General features: G+C 40.3%; 3 protein-coding genes across 5 annotated transcripts in view; 2 read left to right on the top strand and 1 right to left on the bottom strand.

The window, feature by feature from the left end:
* The first annotated feature begins 4,464 nt into the window (after window positions 1-4,464).
* LOC149300838 (protein QNR-71-like) lies at window positions 4,465-9,378 on the top strand. The gene is made up of 11 exons (XM_089484923.1): window positions 4,465-4,537; window positions 5,525-5,677; window positions 6,247-6,390; window positions 6,479-6,643; window positions 7,324-7,482; window positions 7,678-8,022; window positions 8,109-8,273; window positions 8,361-8,463; window positions 8,549-8,767; window positions 8,839-8,922; window positions 9,228-9,378. The coding sequence occupies exons 1-11, from the start codon at window positions 4,465-4,467 to the stop codon at window positions 9,376-9,378; spliced, it is 1,761 nt and encodes a 586-aa protein (XP_089341049.1).
* A 3,787-nt stretch (window positions 9,379-13,165) lies between these two features.
* LOC149300837 (mitochondrial assembly of ribosomal large subunit protein 1-like) lies at window positions 13,166-15,419 on the top strand. The gene is made up of 4 exons (XM_089484821.1): window positions 13,166-13,319; window positions 14,057-14,235; window positions 14,936-15,017; window positions 15,262-15,419. The coding sequence occupies exons 1-4, from the start codon at window positions 13,166-13,168 to the stop codon at window positions 15,417-15,419; spliced, it is 573 nt and encodes a 190-aa protein (XP_089340947.1).
* A 4,394-nt stretch (window positions 15,420-19,813) lies between these two features.
* LOC149300836 (insulin-like growth factor 2 mRNA-binding protein 3-A) overlaps window positions 19,814-21,024 on the bottom strand; it is a 38,009-nt gene continuing 36,798 nt past the window's right edge. For all 3 annotated transcript variants that reach the window (XM_089484734.1, XM_089484735.1, XM_089484736.1), the window contains 3 exons: window positions 20,716-20,847; window positions 20,312-20,425; window positions 19,814-19,930 (listed from right to left, as the gene is read on the bottom strand). In XM_089484734.1, the coding sequence (XP_089340860.1) occupies window positions 19,814-19,930; window positions 20,312-20,425; window positions 20,716-20,847 (363 nt within the window). The remainder of the gene's footprint in view (window positions 19,931-20,311; window positions 20,426-20,715; window positions 20,848-21,024) is intronic.

Genomic DNA, 21,024 nt, shown 5'->3' with positions numbered 1-21,024 from the left:
AAATGGATGAATTGTCCTAATGAGGGAGAGCATGAGTTAATATGTGGATGAATTGTCTGAATGAGGGAGTGCATGAGTTAATGTGTGGATGAATTGCCTGAATGAGGGAGAGCATGAGTTAATGTGTGGATGAATTGTCTGAATGAGGGAGAGCATGAGTTAATGTGTGGATGAATTGTCTGAATGAGGGAGTGCATGAGTTAATGTGTGGATGAATTGCCTGAATGAGGGAGAGCATGAGTTAATGTGTGGATGAATTGTCTGAATGAGGGAGAGCATGAGTTAATGTGTGGATGAATTGTCCTAATGAGGGAGAGCATGAGTTAATGTGTGGATGAATTGTCTGAATGAGGGAGTGCATGAGTTAATGTGTGGATGAATTGCCTGAATGAGGGAGAGCATGAGTTAATGTGTGGATGAATTGTCTGAATGAGGGAGAGCATGAGTTAATATGTGGATGAGTTGTCTGAATGAGGGAGAGCATGAGTTAATATGTGGATGAGTTGTCTGAATGAGGGAGAGCATGAGTTAATATGTGGATGAACTGTCTGAATGAGGGAGAGCATGAGTTAATATGTGGATGAATTGTCCAAATGAGGGAGAGCATGAGTTAATGTGTTTGTGTGTATCATAGATGTATAATTGTGGAAGGGCAAAGATGGCACTAGCAGGATGTTTGAGCCTTGGGGACCAAGATGGCACAGTGTATGGGACAAAGATCGCAAATCTTATGTGTGTTATCTGGGTGCTGGCCAGGTTCTATGTGGGCAGTGTGGACGCCAGGGCTGACTTTGGGGTGTGCAACCTGTGATCTATGCAGTAGAGCAGCAGGTAATGCTAGCAGAATGCTTGGTTGTATAGCGAGAGGCGTTAGCAGTAGAGAGAGGGAAGAGCTCGTGCCGTTGTACAGATCACTGGTGAGACCTCACTTGGAGTATTGTGTACAGTACTGGAGACCGTATCTCCAGAAGGATATAGAAATGTTGGAGAAAGTGCAGAGAAGGGCTACTAAAATGGTTTATGGATTACAAGATAAACCTTACCAGGACAGGTTAAAGGATCTTAACCTATATAGCCTGGAAAAAAGACGGGACAGGGGGGATATGATAGAAACATTTAAATACTTAAAGGGGATCAACAAGGTAAAGGAAAAGAGTTAATTTAAAAGGAGAAATACTACCACAACAAGAGGACACAAGCATAAACTAGAGGGGCAAAGGTTTAATGGTAACATCAGAAAATATTACTTTACGGAAAGGGTAGTGGACGCATGGAATAGCCTCCCAGCAGAAGTGGTAGATGTTAATACAATAAAGTCATTTAAGCAAGCATGGGATAGGCATAAGGCCAAGCTAGATATAGGATAAGGGCAGGTACAAAAGGAAAGTACTCAGAGGTTGGGCAGACTGGATGGGCCTACTGGTTCTTATCTGCCGTCACTTTCTATGTTTCTATGTAATTTAGGGGGTTTAAAATATACCTTTAATACTGTGTTTTTATGTGAATTCCAATTGACACTATACCTGCAAATACAGGGTTTGTATGTCTTGTTCAGTTGATTAATACCTGCAATGCTGTTTCCATGTATTTATTTGATCTATACCTGCAATGCTACATTTCATATATTATTATTGTATACCTGCAAATACAGGATTTGTATGTCTGATTCTGTTTATTTGATATATACCTTCAGTGCTGAGATCACAAGTGAATTTCAATTGATCTATACATGCAAAGCTGGGTTTGTGTGTTAATGTGTTGATCTATACCTCCTATCAGCAGAAGGATATAATATTTATATATCTATATATATATATATTTATATATATATCGGCAGCAGGGACTAATATTAATATATATGGGCAGCAGGGGCTAATATATATATATCAGCAGCAGGATCTAATATTAGGCCCTGAAATCATTTAGTGCAAAAGTTAAGGTATTGTGTTGTTTAAAGGATTTCAAGGATTAGTCGTACTAAATTGTGGCTTCAGGCTTCCCATGTTGAATGATCAAGTATTGTATTGTCCAATAACAAAAGTATCATTCCATAGCACATTACTTTTGGCAATATATATATATATATAGATATAATGTGTTTTTTCAGTGTTATGATTTAATGGTGGAAATTATTAATGCCCCCCCCAGTTTGACTGTGGTATCTTGTGTGCCCCCCCTATATATTGTTTCTAGAGTCGCCACTGCCCCTTATACATACCCGAGTCTCACTATTTGCCATACAAATAACTATAAAACAATCTTTTTAGCACATTATTTGTATTAAAATGCCAGAAAAGCAAAATTGTTAAAAGGCCCTAATAAATGAAAATACATTAGACATAATGGAATCAAAACATTTGCTACTGCAAACATTTTTAGATGAAAAAGTTCAATTTTATTCAGTGGAACAAAACAGTGATCACATTATTCTTCACGATATTCTTGTAAGAAGCTTGTATTTCTTTATTAATTAATTTAAACAGTTTTTTCATATTTAATAAATGCTATGATTGAGAAAAATATATTTTTTTGTTTTTATTTCATTTTATTTGCCAACCTGCCCCCCTAGTTAAGCACATCTGCCCCCAGAAATGCTTTATACCCCCCCTATATGCCACTCTCCTCCCTGATATGCCTTATACCATCCTATATGCCACTCTGCCCCATGATATGCCTTTTAACCCCCTGCCACTCTGGCATATAGGGGGTTAAAAGGCATATCATGGGACAGAGTGGCATATAGGGGGGTAAAAGGCATTTCTTTAGGCAGAGAGGCATATAGGGGGTTAAAAATGATTTCATGGGGCAGTCTGCCTACAGAAAAGCCTTATGCCACTGCTTCTGACTCCCTGGTGTCTGGTGGGGGCAGCCGGTGGAGGCCGGCGTTCATGAAATTAAAGCAGCCGTGTGCACGCACCGCGCCGCCCAATGGCCGTGCCTCAGCTCTTTCTCCCACCCCTTTTAAGACGTGGGACGAAGAGCTGAGGCACGGCCATTGGGAGGCGCGCTGCGTGCACACCGGCCCCTTTAATTTCATTTGGCGCCGGTGGCCGGACGAGGCGGCCCGGCTGCCGTACGACAGTCGCTTCAATCCCGCTCGCAGCCACTCAGCGGTTTTTGTTGGTCTGCCGATTGATAACGGGGGAAAGTGTGGCATTGTCTCTCCTAAATGGGGATACATGGAAGGTACATGTAGATGACGTGTAGATTCACTTTTGGTCAATACACAAGGATAAAAAATAGAGAAAACACAGCCTAAAACAACAAGTCAGCCTACTACATGCAAACAGAGCAGGACATGTGATTTTTAAGCAGATGGAAAAAACATCAGGGATTATATTCGCTTAGTATCAGAGCCATAACAGGGGTTGTTAATGCCTGAGTTAGGGTTGGAGGTTCCATTCATTGTCACACCATTTCTGGACGCAGAGCTATTGCCTCCAGATGCACACCCCTGACATTGTGGAGGTTGCAGCTTTGTTGTGTATCAAAGTGACACACAGGTGTCACAAAAAATCAAGGAGCATGAAAACTACTCACTCAAATTACTGGGTAAGGAGAACACGCTCCTCCTTTTACCACCCTGGCCAGCTTTTTAAAATGAAATCAGGAAGTTGACCCTGGCGCTCCCCTCTTCTTCCCTTGGTCAATGCCTAAGTGCCCGATGGGTCAATTTGGCCGATGTGTTACCTAATTTTTATACCTCTGTGAACAATTTTCTGTTTCTAGTTACCCAGGTGTAGTACAGAAATGTAAAGTATCACTGGGAATATACTTCAACTATATTTTTCTCGTATGAATTCATAGGGGTGCTAATAATTGTGGCACACATATATTTAACAATTTTTATTTTTTGGGGATAAAACTTGTTTGATATCCATGGGAGCAGAGTATTTGTGTATATTGTTTTAAGAAAAGATCAAAAGGTTAAACTATTTTTCAGTCTTCTTTGCTCCTTTGCCCCTTTACCAAGGGTGCCAAATATGGGCACTGTAATTAAGTCTCTGAGTGTAGAACTTAAGAATAATGCAGGGTACTGGTCATCAACATGTAAAATATACATATGTCCTGGAAAAAATGGTTAATGTGGCAACCATAGCCAAGACAATAACTCTGGTTATCAGGAGAGCAACTTCAGGCAATTTGGCAACTATGAGGTTCTCTCTAGAGTAACAATGTTTTACTCTTGGAGGATACAGTTTTTACATTCCAGATTTCTATTCTGTTGTTGCCATGAAATGTTTAAGATTTTTATGACTCATAAGCACATGAGCTAAGAGGCTGGACGGTGAACATGAAATCAGGCATCTTTCCCTAATTCTATCACATGATGAGCCTACAGCCTGTTCATAATCAGGAGAAGGGATGGGAGAACCTGATTTTTGTTGGCTTCAGCTGTGAGGTGCAGATCTCTGCTTTAAATTCTGGTGCACTGACTTCTTGGAATCTCACTCTCTTGGCAGAATGAAGGCTATGGGGCTGGGGAGTGTAGTGGCTCTCATTCTGTGTCTTGGCTCAGGAATCCAGGCAGTAACACGTGAGTTATATTTATATGCATAGTCTGATTCCCTCTACTTAGGTGACTATTTCCAAATAATCTAGAACCTGGTCTATTGCACATCCATTAGTTAGTTTTTCTATTGTGTTGTGCATGTGTTCCTGGTCTGTTGCCTCCATTATGTACTGGTGGAATGCTGAATCCCTCTGGCTTTTGTTACTGCTTCAAAAGCAAAAACAAACATTGCCTAATGCTGAAGAAATACAGTATTTATGCCTTTTATCAGGGTTTTTTTGTGTTGGAAAACACTTGTAATTTGGTATGCTTGCTGTTTGTCAACTATAAAAGTGGCTTCTCCAGTGTTCTGGAGGGTCTACAGAGAGCCCCCTGTGTGTATCTGTGTATCGTGTTCAGCTGGTACCGTGTTCAGCTGCTGTTAGTGTGTCCCCCTCTACACAGGTGTTTAATATGCACTTTGTCAAAAACTTTGAGTGGGACACGGGAGCAGCCCTTTAAGGTGCTGTTGGGATCTGCTTATCAGAGGATGTTAAACTGATTTACTCCCCTAATGTCGGTTTATGACAGACTTTAATTCTGTTAATACAACTTTAACTGGGTCTCCAATCACATAATGTATCCTTCATGGAAAGCCCGGATTGTAAGTAAGACACCTGAGATTTATAGGTATACAAACCTTAGAGGGTTATGGGTTTTTCAGGATATAATCTCTGCAATACTATTAACTGACTTTCTTGCTGTTGTGTTCTGGCACTTGGGTATCAAGATGCTAATGTTGTGTATTAATGATAGACATATTTTCCTGTATGACAAGGAAATAATTTCCAAGCTTCGAACAGAGCTTGCGATCTATAGTCTGGCCTTTTTGAAGTCTTTTCTTCGGATGTCAGTTTGTCCATAGTGATGGATAGATATATAGCTGTGTTTTGTTTTTTTTTTTGTTTGTTTTGTTATTCCTTTCTCTCAATAATGAATGTGCAGGTGTCTTAGGTTTGTCTGTCTCATCAGGTTATCAGGATGTGATGGTTCTTGGAAGCCAGTCTGGCCATACGGGAAATCATAACCAAATTCGTGGCTGGTCTCCTGGCAGTAACTCTTGGGATGAGATGCTCTATCCTGCCTGGAAAGCCGGAGATTCCAGATGGGAGAACTGCTGGAAAGGTGAAGTGATGTTATGTTGGTTAGTAGATGGCATGTCTGTATTGACAAGCAACAGTTAGAGGGCTATTGAAACAGTGCCTTCATACATTCCTTGGTAGCATTATTTTACTAGAAACATGGATGGGCTGTAAGTTGTAACTCTCTGTACTGGTAAATTAATAGATGTGGCTTGTTCCCTTAACCACTCAGTTGACTTCTAACATCTATTTGCAAGGTATCTGCTTGTGTAAAGCCATACTTATTGCTTCAAGGGATAAATGCTCAAGTGACCTGTGCGCTACTGGCAGGCTATCCTTCAACTAGAAAAGGCACGGGTATATTGCTTGGGCACAAAATGCACTGTTGCGATGGATTGATATATTTAATGAGGGGATAGCCTTATAACCACTACCTCTATAGCTGCCTGTAGGGTTATTTTCCCTTTGTGCTCCTCTGAGGATACTTGTACTATAGAGATTATCTTTGTGAATGGGCCCTGAAATATAACTTGTAAATTTGTCTGGTTTCATTATAATTTGCTGTCGTAATGAATGTCTTTGTATTAATCTATAAACGCACAAATCTTATAGGTGGAAAGGTGGTGGCTCTCTTGACCAGTAACAGCCCAGCGCTGATAGGGTCAAATGTTACCTTTGCTGTGACACTACAGTTTCCCAGATGCCAGAGAGCTAATGATGATGGGGACATAGTGTATGACAGAAGATGCAGAAATGGTGCGTAAATTAAGACATTGAGCCTTGCACATTTACCCAAAAAATTCAAATCTATATTGCCATTGTGACTACTCTGCCTTATTTCCAGATACTGCCAACTACCAAGACCAATATGTTTATAACTGGACCAAGTGGGTAGACTACTGTGATCAAGGAAACTGCAGCTTTATGAACAAGTTTCCAGATGGCCGACCTTTCCCACAACGTCATGACTGGAGAAGGAGGAATTTTGTTTACGTTTTCCATACACTGGGTTGGTAATGAAGGGCCATGCATCTTGGAAGTAAAAGGCCGTGGGCCGTAAATGAATGTTGTACTGTAATCAGAACCAAGACCCATAATGTTATGCCCTATTATGTTACTTCAGTAAGGTGCTTAGTGTTTATAAATTGACCTAGCTCAGCCCAGGCTGAATTGGTAAGGTAGAACAGCCTCGCTATGCTGAAAGTCCTTACGTCATAAAAAAAAAAAAAAATACACCTGTATTCATGGTAGGAATGTCCCAGAGTCCCTCTAGAAGCCGAATGGCATGCAGCTGTACACATGCTAATGGTAGCCTTGGTATCCATTGGCTTGTTCAGAAGAATCTGGAAGTATATGTTTCTAATTTGTGCTAGAAGCCTTAAAATGCTAGTTCTTAATCCACTTGTAATACATCAAATCAGTGTTTTAAGAAATGCCTTCATTATAAGGTGATTTAGAATCTAAATGGTTTTTAATCATTTTAAATCTAGCGCTTTGTTTATATTGAACCATAGAAGCACCATTTATTGTAAAGAATCCAATGCCAGTCCATTTGGTGTATGTTCTGCAACAATCACGCTTCTGTCCTTAACTCTATATAACTCCGCATGTTTAAACTGGCAGAGGTGGTGCAGTTTTAATATATGTGGCTTTCACATGGCTTGTGTGAAATTAATGCTTGTATATTAGGTCAGTACTACCAACAACTCGGAGGACCATGGACAACTCTGTCCCTTAATACTACAAATATCACAGCTGGTACACAGATGATGGAAGTGTCTGTCTATAGACGAGCGCACAGAAGATGTTATCCAGTTGCTAAAGCAAGTGACATTTACGTTGTAACAGGTAATCTGTATTCAATTTTATTCTGGTTGGCTGGTACTTCATGCGGATCAGAAGTGTGAACTGTCTTTAGCTGTAAGATACATTTTAAAGGCTAAACTTAAGATATGGGTATCTGTCTAACTCTTGCCTGGCAACACACATGGCTATCATGGTGGTTGTTTTGAACCTAGCATTAAGTAGTGAATCTTGTTACAGATGAAATTCCTTTCTATGTGAACATTTCTCAGAAGAATGACCGCAGCTCATCAGACAAGACCTTCATTAAAGATTCTCCTATTAAATTTGATGTCCAGCTTCACGATCCTAGCCATTACCTTGATGATGCAGTGGTGACCTTCAATTGGAGCTTTGGTGATGGAAATGGGTCTTTCATTTCTAATGATCCAGATATAAAACATACATATAATGTACTTGGAAATTACAGCCTTAAACTAACTGTGAAAGCAGCCATTCCTGGACCCTGTAATCCTGTCACGCCTACTCCTCTTGTACCCACAACACACGCTACTTCCACTGCCCACACAACAAGCAACAGCACTAGTAAGTTGTAAAACTGTGTAAAGGGGTGGGGGGGGCTGTACTTGATTTGAATATGGTTGAATCCCACTCTTGGTTCATCCCTACAGGTAATGGTACAGAGTTTCCGCCTGCAGACACTACATTTCCATTCACCACTGAAGGTCCCAATCTGACAACTTACTCTACTCCAACTACTACACAAGTGCCAACGGAAGCTCCTGGATGCTTCATCTACAGATATGGGCATTACGAAACAAATCTTACCATTGTAGGCAAGTGTCTGGGGGGGGGGGGAAACTCCTATGATTAACAGGGACACTACTTTCTACCACTGCCAATTATATTTTCTCCTTCTGCAGATGGTATTCTTGATGTGAACATCATTCAGATGACTGATGTTCAAGTATCAGCATCTCTAGCACAAGATTCTTTCATAGACTTTGTTGTGTCCTGCCAAGGAAGGTAATGAGCTATTGGTAAATCGTGAATGTGGCGTGTGTGTGTATATACTGACTTTGAAGGCTAAAACTGACTTATTCTCCCCCAGTTTACCTAAAGATGCCTGCACAGTTATTTCAGACTACACGTGCATGGTGCCGCAGGGCATGGTTTGTGATAAACTAAATGCTTCAGACCAGTGCTTGGTGACCCTCCGAAGATCATTTGCTGAACCAGGAACCTACTGTGTAAATATCACACTGAGAGATGAAGCAAGCGTGGCTCTTGCAAGCACCTTGGTATCTGTAAATGGTACGTCAAGCTACTTGTGTAACCTAGAACACTGATGTGGATGGTTCTACTGAGTTTTCTTCTATCCTTTTGTATTTTAGGATTCAGACCACAAAGAAACATAGAGGCAATTCTTATTCCTCTAGGCTTGGTTGTCATTGTAGCAGCAGTAATTGGTGCCATTCTCTTCAAGTAAGTGAAATAACGTCAGGGGAGGTGCAGTTAGGCCTGAGTGTCATAATGGTGCTGCACAAACTTTCCTCCTCTAGCAGCAACAAGAGCACATGTACACCAAGCCTTTGCATAACAATCTATGCAACATGCGTGGACTTCTAACTTCACCTACATTCAGGAGCGTAACTAATGATTTTTGGAGACAGATGCCTCTGAAATATCTTCTGTTCCAGAAGAGGGTTAGCATTTGGAAACCTAGTATTGCTGCTATTGGAAACCTTTACCACTCTATGCTGTTATCATAACTTAAATTTATCTTTCAGGAAATACAAGGAATACAAACCAATTGGGAACGCTGCAGATCAACATGCTGATGAAGGAATCCGTGTGTACTTCAATCAAATTAAATCTGGTCTCTTTAAGGAAAACTCTGAGAATGACCCTCTCCTGAAAAACAAAGCTAGGATTATATAATGTCTGTCTTGGTATACCTGTGCTAAAGTAAAACTACTGAAGGTGTCAGTCTGGATTGTGTGCGGTTTTATTAAAGTGACTTTTTCTTTAAATCATATTGGATAGTCTGTAAATGGTGATCTCTTTAATATGTTTAGCTTAATCACAGGTGATCTGTTTTCAGTTAATCCATACTAAGGCTTTCAAGGGCTAAATTTCCTACAACGGCAATAAGGCTGTCTCTGATATTGGCTGACTTGTAGGCATTTCTTTGGCATGCTATCATGCCCTCCATCACCATAAAACAAGAGTGCTTGCTGCACTGACCCTGCGGATTATGAGTAAACTGTCAGGCAGTGCAGTCTTCTCTCCTTCTGACCCTAGAGACAGAGTATAGCAGCCACATGCAGAGGAGGCACGCAATAATATGTTGACTCGCATAGTAAATTATGTGGGTCTGGTAAGACCTGGAACAGACATGTGAGCCAGGCTCGCCTTAGGTGTTCAGGTGCCCTATTCTGGACTCCTATGCCCCTCTAACACCAGAGTCTGATGTCCTCCATCACTTTACCACAACTCTCTTTTCCTTCCTCATGTAGTTTAGGTATAGATTAAATGAACACATGGAAGCACAGCATTGCGGATATAGATACACTGAATAAGGCAAAACATACAAAGTCTCTATTTGCTGGTATAGAGTAACATAGCATTGGAGATGTAACGAAACTAAACACAAACCCAATGAGCATGCATAGATTAACTGTACATCATATACAACGCAGCATTCAGGGTACAGATAAAATAATGCAAGGATCACAGGTCACACATGCCAAAGGCCAGCCCTGGCACCCAGGGTACATGCACACATCAGGACTTTCCCTGGCACCCAGATTACACACATGACTTTCCCAGATGGTACCCACCGTGGTCTCAGGCAGGTCTCCTCTTAGTTTGGCTCTTGCACAGCCATGCTTCCCAGAGTCTGAGCCTGGAGAGATCATGTGACCTTTGATGATCTGCCTTTCCCATATGTGTAGGGAGCGTGAGAGGCTGCCTGCCTGCCTGCCTGCCCCCTGAGAGAGCGAGCAGGTGAGGGGAGAACTTTTGGTTAGTTATGTCAATATAGTCTGTGGCCCTGATCATTCTCCCTGTAAACTGATTTGGGGAGAGCGCTGCTTAAAAGAAGGATCTTTGCATATCTTAAGTTGGTAGCGATGGCTATCCATTGAGGGGGAAAAGTTCCATTGCACAGTGGTATTAATCTACTTTAAGTATTGTATACCTTCTTATTCTTTTGTATTGCGCTGAAAAATAAAATTCTACAATATTTTTGTCTAGTGTTTGTTCCAAAACCTATGCGGTGTTGACAGTGACTCTTAATTTGTTTTGAGCAAGCAAAGTGCTCTCAGGGGAGAGGGTGGTATAATATAAACAGTGTGTGTGTGTGTATATATATATATATATATATATATACACACACACACTGTTTATATTTATATTATACCACCCTCTCCCCTGAGAGCACTTTGCTTGCTCAAAAAATGAATATATGTGTATATATATATTACACATACATATAACCCAGTATGTGGACACCTGATCATTACACCAAATATGAGCTTGTAGTACATCCCTTTCTGAAAAGAATATGAAGCTCCCCATTTGCATCTATAACAGCCTCCATTCTTCTGGGCAGGCTTTCCACAAGGTTTTGGAGGAACTGGTGTCCATTCAGCAGCAAGAACATGTGTGAGGTCAGGCAGTGATGTTGAATGAGAAGGCCTGGTTTACAATCAGCCTTCCAATTCATCCCAAAGGGTCTCAATGCGTTTTAGGTCAGGGTTTTGTGTGGCCCGCAATAGTTCCTCCATACCAAACTCTTCAAACCATGTCCTTATGGACCTTGCTTCGGGCATTCTTTTATTAGGGATAAAACAGATCTTATATTTATAGAGCTATAGCATTTAAATTAGGCTTTAGAGCCGAAAGAACCTTACACAAAACTACTAGAGGCGGAATATTGGACGCACTTGGAGTGGGAATAAGGTGGCTCATGGGAAGATTGCCTCATGGGAAGATTGAGGAGTGAAAAATAGGAGCAGAGCCTAACTTTTTGTTATCTTATAGAAAAGGGTAACCAATTGGAGAAGCCCCTGTCTTCTTCGTGGGATCAGCACAGACCACCCTGCTCATCCGTTATTGCTTGAGGCTTCCTAAACCCGGGATCCTCTTCCCCTGCTGGGCCCTGCACTCCCACCCTGTCACATTTATACAGGCCCAGCTCCTCCGGCAATAGAAACTAGACTTGTGCATTCGTCTTCGGGCGAACATGAAAACGAACACAAAGAGTTTCATTTTCGTGTTCCTTCCGAAGACGCGAAGAAGAGAAGAGAGCAGCGTTAAAACGTAGACGAAGACACACGCGAAGAATCTTCGTGATCGTCTTCGTCTACTAATCTCCCTGGTCCCTTCCCTATCTAGACTACCTTATCTTCACGGCATCGCCAGAGTTGACGGAAGTGGAAATCCGCAGGTTCGCCGTCAGGGGTTACAGGGCATTGCGAGTGAGCCTATTGGTTGATGCCAGAGGAAGACCCTGCAGGTGACCCATAGGCTCACTCGCACGGCCTTTTTAACTCCTGACAGCGAACCTATGGATTTGCGCTCCTGTTAACCCCTGCAATGCTGCGTTAGATAACGGGAGCAGAAATCCGTAGGTTAAAGGGCCGTGCGAGTGACCAATAGGCTCACTCGCAAGGCCCCTTACCACTGGTTGCAGAAATAAATAAATAAAACAACCTGGGACCCTGCTGCAACAGTTAAAAGTCCGTGCCAGCGACCAACAAAGTCGCTGGTATGGACATTAAACTGACACAACGGGAACACCGCTGGTCTCCCCGCTGCAACAGTTAACCCCATATTAACCCCTTAACCGGAAAAAACGAACAAAAAACGAACACGAAGAATGTCCACGAATATTCACCAGAAGAGAAGACAGGAACGGGCGAATATTCGCGGAATACGAAGATTTATTTTTTTGCTGAAGACGAGCACGAAGACGAAGAGCCCCCTGGTGCCCAAGTCTAATAGAAACTCACTGGGGTTGGCTTTTCATAACGTATAGCAAAGGAGCTGAAACACAATTCTCCTTAGACCCCTATTTGTCACAGCAAGAATAAATAAGCAAGAATGCCAACCGAGTGTAATATGCATGTATTACACACGTTATCTATCGCGCTCCGCAAACTGCTGTCCCTCAATGATGAGGCACTTCCACAAATGATTATTTTTTTGTTGTTTATAGCTTGGAAGGGAAACTATAGTCATAGCAACTGTGTGTGTTTTGCATTGCATCTCTTTTTTATACTGATAGCCTGTGAAAGTTGTGAACTGTAGTAGAAGTAGAAGTAGGCAACGCTATGAATAGAAATATATAATGTATACGATGTCACTTCCCCCCATTTGTGACGTATACAGCGCTGGACCGGAGACATAACTTTGAGCACCACCGCTCCTATTACGTAAAATAAGTCAAGGCCCTGTGTTACTTGATGACCAATTAGAAATTTCCGAGAGCGTCTTGGCAACCAATAGCAGCGCCGCTGTCATATTCAGCCATCCGGTGCCTTTCCGGAAGTTGTTTTCTGAGAGCTCGTGTAGAATGTGGGTGCGATGGCTGCGCAGGGTGCATTTCGTGCACGTAGCTCGTTCCAGCTCGTTCCTCACGTTCGCTCATCTAAGACAACTGACATGCCGTGGCTTTGTTCACCGTAGAACCGAGGCCAGAATACGCGGTGTCCCGGCCGCCATGACGGCCAGAGTCAGCCAGCTCTGTTTTCAGCGTGAGCTAAACTGTGTAACGACTGAACGGGTAGGAAGCAGCCACGAGGCACCTCTCCCTTCCAGGGCTTCTGACGGAACCTACACGGAGGAGGGCGAGAGTATACAAAACGAGAAGAGAGGTAGGGTAAGAGTTAAAGGTACATGTCAATGGTCAAGGGCGTCGGTAATACCAGCAGGCATAGGAGACGCCTGTCACTCCACTACTACCGATATCATGGAAAGCCTGGCATCCGGGACCAGAGGGTCGGCAATTCAACTATTAACATAAATAAGGTCATTAAATACGTTCTGCAAACTGAAGGGCAGCATGTGGAATACGGTTTATAGGTGTTGGGTATAAATCCATGATTTGGCAGTCTTAATGATGCCTTCCAATAGCAGGCATGGTACTCCTCTGCTGCTGGAACTGCACAGTATATACCTTCTTTTTCCAGGCATTGTGAACTGCTTAGTATACCATAACTGATGATGTCAGAATCGCTCTAACGCGATATTTTTATTTTACTTAAACATAGAATTTGACGGCAGATAAGACCCATTCCACCCATATTTTCTGATTGGCCTTTGTTCATGTCCTATAGCGAGGAAAGCTGTATGTCTATCCTATGCTTGTTTAAATTCCCTCACTGTATTAGCCTCCACCACGTCTGCTGGAAGACTTTCATTTATCTGCTATCCCCTGAGTGAAGTAGACCATGTCCTCTTGTTCTAACATTGCTCAGATAAGCTTGCCTCTTGTCCCTTTAAGTGTTTTAAATGTTTCTATGACATCCCCCCTCTCTCTTCTTTCCTCCAAGCTGTACATATTAAGGTCCTTTTAACCTTTCCTGATCATTTCTTTTTGTTTTTCTTTCAGATGAAGCCCTTCCCGGCTTCGGGATTCATGTGCTGGTTAGCCTACTGCGTGAAGAGAATGCCAAAGACATGTGCGTTATTAAACTTCCTCCTGAAATGAAGTATGTTGATTATTTTGTGGTTGTCAGCGGCACTTCTACACGACATATTCAAGCAATGGCGCAGTACTCGTTGAAAGTGGTAAGGTCCTCAATATGCTTGTGTAACGGCTGTGACAATAGCTATTACCGTATTTGCTCGATTATAAGACAAGGTTTTTTTCATAGCAAATGCTCTGAAAAATACCCCTCGTCTTATATCAGACCTCAAATAAAATAGAGGTCTGACTACAAGATTAAGATTTTTAAGCAAAATTTATTTTGTTATATTCTGTATTTTTTGGGAAAGCCCCCCCCCCCATCGCATTATTGTCCCTCAAGCAGATCTTCACTTAAAACAGATGGAGTAAATAGTGGACTGGCTTACTAACCCAGCAATGTTTTTTTAACCCCTTAAGGACAATGGGCAGTCCCAAAACCCATTGAAAACAATGCATTTTGAGCCCATACATGTACGGGCTTTGTCATTAAGGGGTTAAGAGACAACAATGTTTTATTAACTGGAACACAATTTGTAGAAGTTAGTTTGGAAATTGACTGTTTAACCACCATATATAATTGTATTTTTCAACATACAACTCTCTAGAAAGTGAAGAATGGACATGCCATAGCTGAGCCCAGCGATAAACATTGTCAGCAGTAGTGCTCCCTAGTGGCACTCAGCTGCACTGAAACAAATCTTGTGTGTGTATTGTAGTCATGGCGGTTTCACAATAACTCTGACATTACTGGATTTACAAATGTGTTCCCCCCATTAAAATAATCTTTTGTGTCCTTCTTAGTTCAAGTCTTTAAAGAGAGTCAAAGATTCACACGTTGTAATTGAAGGGAAGGAAACGGAGGACTGGATGTGCATAGATTTTGGTACGTATTGTTAGTAAGCAAAGTTATGTATTTAAACCTTGCTTGGGTCTGTGAAACAGCACAGGAAGAACTAATAGGACTGTATGGCACTGGGTATCTTTCATTGGCTTTAGGGTGATGACAGGCTTCTGTATAATTTGGAGCCTTGCTTTGAAGTTATCTGCATGATGTATAGTAAAAACTGTCAACTATAGAAACAAATTCCCAAAATCCTATGGGCATGATTTATGTATCTTTGTTACAGGAACTATTGTTGTCCACTTCATGTTACCAGAGACAAGAGAGCTATATGAACTGGAGAAATTGTGGACTTTGCGTTCATATGATGACCAGTTATCCCAGATGGCAGCGGAGGTTTTACCGTTGGACTTCACATTTGGACTCCATTTACCAAAGGAATGATTACGGACACTTATTTGCATCTAAAACCATAGTGAGAGCTGTGGATTATATATATGCAGACCCGGAAGACTTGCTGGCTATGAACTCAAGATGCAACAGATATAAAGCAGTCCTGTGCCATTATAGACCTGTCGTGGACTTGTAAAACGCATGGTAGGGTGGATGAGTGGATTACCTTTTTATCTAGGAGTATCAATTTCTGTACCTTGGATTTTCACTGACAGTCTCATGATATTGATTTTGAGCACTGCTAGGGTAAACCATGTGGTTAAGACTCAAGTATTTGGAAGTAACATTAAACCAGTAATTGACCAGTAAATGTGGTTTGGATCGTCAAATAAATTCCTAGGTGTAAGGTGGTGGCTTTTTTTTTTTTTTTTTGCAACAGTGTATCTGGTATCCGCAGGCTAACGCTTTTTTTTTTTTTTTACCGAGCGTGATTTCGAGGATCTGAAATCTAGTACATATGACAGAAACATTATTTTGTTACTGGTTACCAATTCAGCTGGGAACATTTCTCTAAAAGGGGCAGTAGGACACTTGTAAGGAATTTTATATGAAATGGAGGGTTTTGTGTTTTATTTGTAACCAGTGCAAAAATAAAACTAGCACTTGACCCATTGGAAAGTAACTGACTTGATTGGCCAAAAATACCGACATGCCTTTAAGACAGTATCTTCATGTGTAAGGGTTTTAGATTAGTAACAATGATTTTAGGTAAACCGCAGCCCCACGTGTTATGAAACAGAGCAAAAGGTATCCTAGTGCTCACTTAACATGTGATTTTTAGCATGGTTTGTTGAAAGGAAGTTTTGATAGAACTGCCTTTTTAATGAAGACTGAATATATATATTTTTTAAGTGGTTCCAATTGGGGGGGGGGGGGAGCATAATCTCTTCATATGTATGTGGAGTTGTTTTCAATAAAACAAATTTTCACTTTTCTTAAATTGTCTGCTGCTGAGACATAAGGAGGAACTGCTGCCAGAAATCTTTTTCATGTACAAATTCATCTCATGGAAGGCTGATCTGTTGCATTATCTGGTACAGCCATCACTTCATTTCCTGAATTTTTCTACCTTGTTGCCTCCTTTCAGATCCAATTAACACTAAGGAACTTAACAGGGACAAATAGCCATGCAAATTCTGAGGAGGAATAGCTATGTCCCTCCAACATATACAAGATGTGGCTAACACCTGCTTGTGTTTGAGTCCATACTATTATCTCCCCAGCTTTAGGCATGATAGGGGGTTAAGATTTTATTGAGCATATGCGCCATACACATCAGACAGAAAACCTGTTCTACAGTATGCTGCCTAATGAATATTAGCCATTAAAAGTTTAAAAATGTTGCCATAAAATGATGTTGCTTCTCACAGCTGATAACTGCGGGCATGTATTATTTGGTCAACCCCAGGAAGATAAATAAGCAATTTTCTCACTGCCCCCCACCTAATTTTCTTTCTGCAAAAAATAAAGGGGGATCTAGGTTAGGAGCCCTCTGGCTAGCAGAGAAAGCGATTTAAAATAAATCATTTTCCAAATAAAAAAAACAAACACACGAGCCAATCTAGGAGTTAAACTCTTTATTCCATTCAGAGGCATCTGGCAAGTGGAGCTGCGTTGGGGGCACATTACAGATGAAAAATGATCCATGCTTTGCAGATATTAAACTCATTTACAGTATTACTTTCTACTGTATCTATTGCCAAAATACTCCAAGTTACCAAGTCTCAATTGAAAAGAACATGATTACCACACTAACAGTCTAGAAATTTAAAGAGATATGACAGTATTTAAATCAGCAGATGTAAATGCAGCACCTATCTGTAAAGAAAAATTCATGGAAAATCAAGTTATGTCTGCTTCAACAGGTTAAGAAAAAGAAAGTCGGGTCTGTACTTGAGACTCAACTAAATATCAATAAGCTATTTTAATGACTTTTCCATAGTTCAGTATTTCTTTAATCAAAGAAAAAGAAAAAATTCTAAACGCTAAATGAAGTCACTCTCGTCAAGAAGAAGAAGAAAAAAAATTATGTTTCTCTTAAAACTACAACGTAGGCTCTGAGTTTTTTTAATTTTAATCAAATTAGTAAATTTTAAATGCAGTATAAGGAGGGGGGAGGGGGAAACCCAAAACACTTCAGACCATTTTCAAAATTGAAGAAAAAACAAAAAGACCTCTACTTTGTACAATAATGATCTTTGGGAAAATTATCTATTCTATGCAGAAATGCCTCTATTTCAATATGAATCTAAGAGGTAGATCAACAAAATGATGAAACAAATGGTTTTTGCTAGTTGTGCCCCTCAAATCAGTGCAGCATGGTGATTGTGATCATCTCATGCACAAAAACATCACGAAAAATAAAGGTTCAGAGGTAAATCGTATGGCTCTGGTAAGACCACACACACGCACGCACACACAGCAGTCTTTATGCACCATGTGTTGCCACAATTCCAAAACTGAGGTAGACTGAAGTTTATTGTATAAACTTGAATGTGTACTATTACCACAATCATTGTTCAAATTACATTCTGAAATTAAAAAGAATTTGGTAGCTTTCCTTTCATTCCCTGCCTTTTGAACTGGTTTTCTCTTCCACCCTTTCGCTGCCAGAGGGGCTATCAGAAGCATACTCTTGCTCGCAGCTCTGGCAGTCAAAGGGTTAATGGTTGGTTGCAGAAAAAAAAAATTTGAAAGAAAAAAAAACAAAAAACGTGCATAAACCCTGCTGTAGCTATTTTAAGCCAGAAAAGACAGTTGTATTCAGCTTTTAAACCTTCTAAGTGGCTTTGTGTGGCCCTTTTTGCTTTAGGTTTTTTTCATATATATATATTTATTTATTTTTATTATTTTTTTACTGCTGCTGGATATGTAAACTAACACTTGTCATCTTCCATATGATCAAACATGAGTTTGACCCCATCCCCAGTTCCCTCTCCCCCAGTCATGGTACATGAAAGTAATATGTATTGATCAGATGGGAAGCATCAAGTTGATGGTCATGGAGGGCACAGGGGAGGGAAAAATTAAAAAACAAAATTAAAAAAAAAAAGGAAAACAAATAGAAAAAGGAAATATATATTTATATATAATTATATATTTATATATGCTCCCATAGATTGTGTTTTTGTTGTTGTTTACCAAACTGATGATGAAGCTTGCTCTTTGAACAGAATGGCAAAGTTCAAACAGGCTGCAAATGTTTATGTAACATCATTAGGTAGTGATGGTCAAAGGCACAAAGGGTTCATTGCATTCAACCAAGCAGCATGAAAAAAAAAAGAGAAAAAAAAAATCCAGTCTTACATAGCATTAAAATATTTTCCCAAACCCAGCCGGCCTCTTTCCATCACTTCCTTGTGTCTTGTTCCCAGAAAAAGTACCGTCGAACTATTTTCATCCCATAGTAAAAGAAAAATAAACGGCATTGCTGCTATCAGTATGGTGGCGTTTCTGTTTGTCTCAGTATCTATTTTTTGAACATTCACTGAACTTTGTAGCAAAATGATGGCGTGGAAGGCCACAGGAAATCTGAGGCAACTCCCCATCTTTTACTCCCATCAGCCATCAGCGAGAAGCAGCTTTTCTCATAGTCACCAAATATTTATGTGCTTCTAGCTGCTGGCTGATATTTTATTTTTTTATTAAAAAAATAAAATGCTCAAGAACTATTAGCTTTATAAAGTATACAAAATACCAAAAACAAAAAAGGAAAAAAAATAAAAAATTAAAATAAAAAGGAACAATTTCTCATTGAGGTACTAAATGCCTGAGGTAGTTTAGTAAAATGCATATTTATCTTTTTATGCCCTGGCCAACACCTTTCTACACTTCCCTTAGGTTATTCATGGCAGTGTTAAGTAAAATGCAACCAAATTAAAAAAAAAATGCCACTTGTTCAACACTGGGACTAACACTTAATCTCTTCAATACCCTTCAAAACACTAACCCACCCTCTACTATTTTCTTTTTAATACAACTGGACGTATAAGAGCAATGCCTTTTCTTTTTGAACCAGAAAACTCATAAGAGAAAGCTTCATTAAACAAAGTTCTAAAATTGTTGGGGGAATAAGAATAATAATAAAAAAAGACAAGGTTTATGTTAACTTGTGAGAATAGATCAAAAGGGAAGTGAAGGGGTCCTTTTTTTCTCTTTTCCTTTTTTCAAATTTTTTTTTTTTTTTTTTAAAGCTGTATTCCAAAAACTTTGATAGCCTATAGAATACATTTTCAGAGACAGCTACATGGTTGCCTGGTCCTCAAACAGGTGACTAGCTAGGAGGAAGTCTTTCCCCACATAGCACCAACAGGTATGGGTAACCTATTATTCAGTCTGTCTTTGGTCTGGCATCCATCTCTGTGAAGGGCCATTATCCTGAACCTTTATTTTCGTCTTGGCTGAGGCTGTCCGCTTGGTGCCGTCTTTTGCTGTTGCTGCTGCTGTTGCTGCTGCTGCCTTCTAACCTGAGCGAGGATTTCCTGGATTTTCCGCTGTGCAAGCTGCAAACAGAAAGGAGACATGAAGACTGGGATGTACAGTGTTTTGTAATACAATAGTGCTATTTAAATCAAATATAGAATATACAAGTTACACATTTAAAAATTGCACCCACACCACCACACTTGGATGTATGAAGAGTAAACTCAAATTTGCCTGGGTGGCATATTTCAGGTTAACAGTTTGTAGTTTTATGAAATCTTGTCTTCATCGCTCCCGGAATTACCTTCTAACATTCTGATGGCTTGGCTACCCCGAAAGAAGTTCAACCTGCAGGTTTATTTACCCATTTCCAGTCTTCTATTTAGTTTACCCACATCAACATTAATGTGAAAAATATATATTATATATTGGTGAAATGTGCCAAAGAAAAGAAATCATACCTGGCTTGCATAAAAGTGGCCTGTTATTTTAACAACCACTTGGTCATTCTCATCAGGTGTTTGATCACGGGGAACAACTACTTCTGCACTGGTTAGATTCTGAAGCTCATTAACCTGAAATAAAATAGTTTCTCATACATGTAATTATGAAGCAAACACATCAACTCGAAAAAGTCATGGTAAGACTGCTTATAACTAGCATGCTGCCTAGCCCACAGATATTTCATCGCCAGTCCATAGGTATGGAACAGGTTGTGGAATTAACCACAGTAAACAAGGGAACCAAAACAAAACCTTAAAACTTTAAAAATATTTTAAGGATGCCAAGACTATATACCAAGGCAGCTACAACCCTTCCTTTGCTACCTCGATAACAAACATCGCTGAAATGGTTTTGAACTTACAGTTTTGCCTCCTTTGCCGATAACACGTCCCGCAGCATAAGAGGGTACTTTAATGTGCGCCTCCAGCTTCACTTCCTCCTTTGGTCCAAAGAAGTTTTCTTCTTTGAGTTTGCCATATATTCTTCCTTGGGCCTACAGAGAAAATATTTGATCAGACACATTTACAGGCTTTCGATTTCTACGATTTTCCAATTTTGAATACAAGCAGATCAATCATTGCACCATTCGTATGCTTTGGAAGACCATTACCCAACACGTAAGGTAAAAAACAATCTTAAGTTTGTATTGATATTGTTGAATTCTAAATTA

Source organism: Sceloporus occidentalis, unplaced genomic scaffold, assembly GCF_023333645.1.
Source record: "Sceloporus occidentalis isolate IW3139 unplaced genomic scaffold, rSceOcc1.0.p SCAF_23, whole genome shotgun sequence".
Classification (NCBI taxonomy): domain Eukaryota; kingdom Metazoa; phylum Chordata; class Lepidosauria; order Squamata; family Phrynosomatidae; genus Sceloporus; species Sceloporus occidentalis.
Note: the sequence above shows the minus strand (reverse complement) of the source record. Positions and strands in the feature narration are given on the sequence as shown.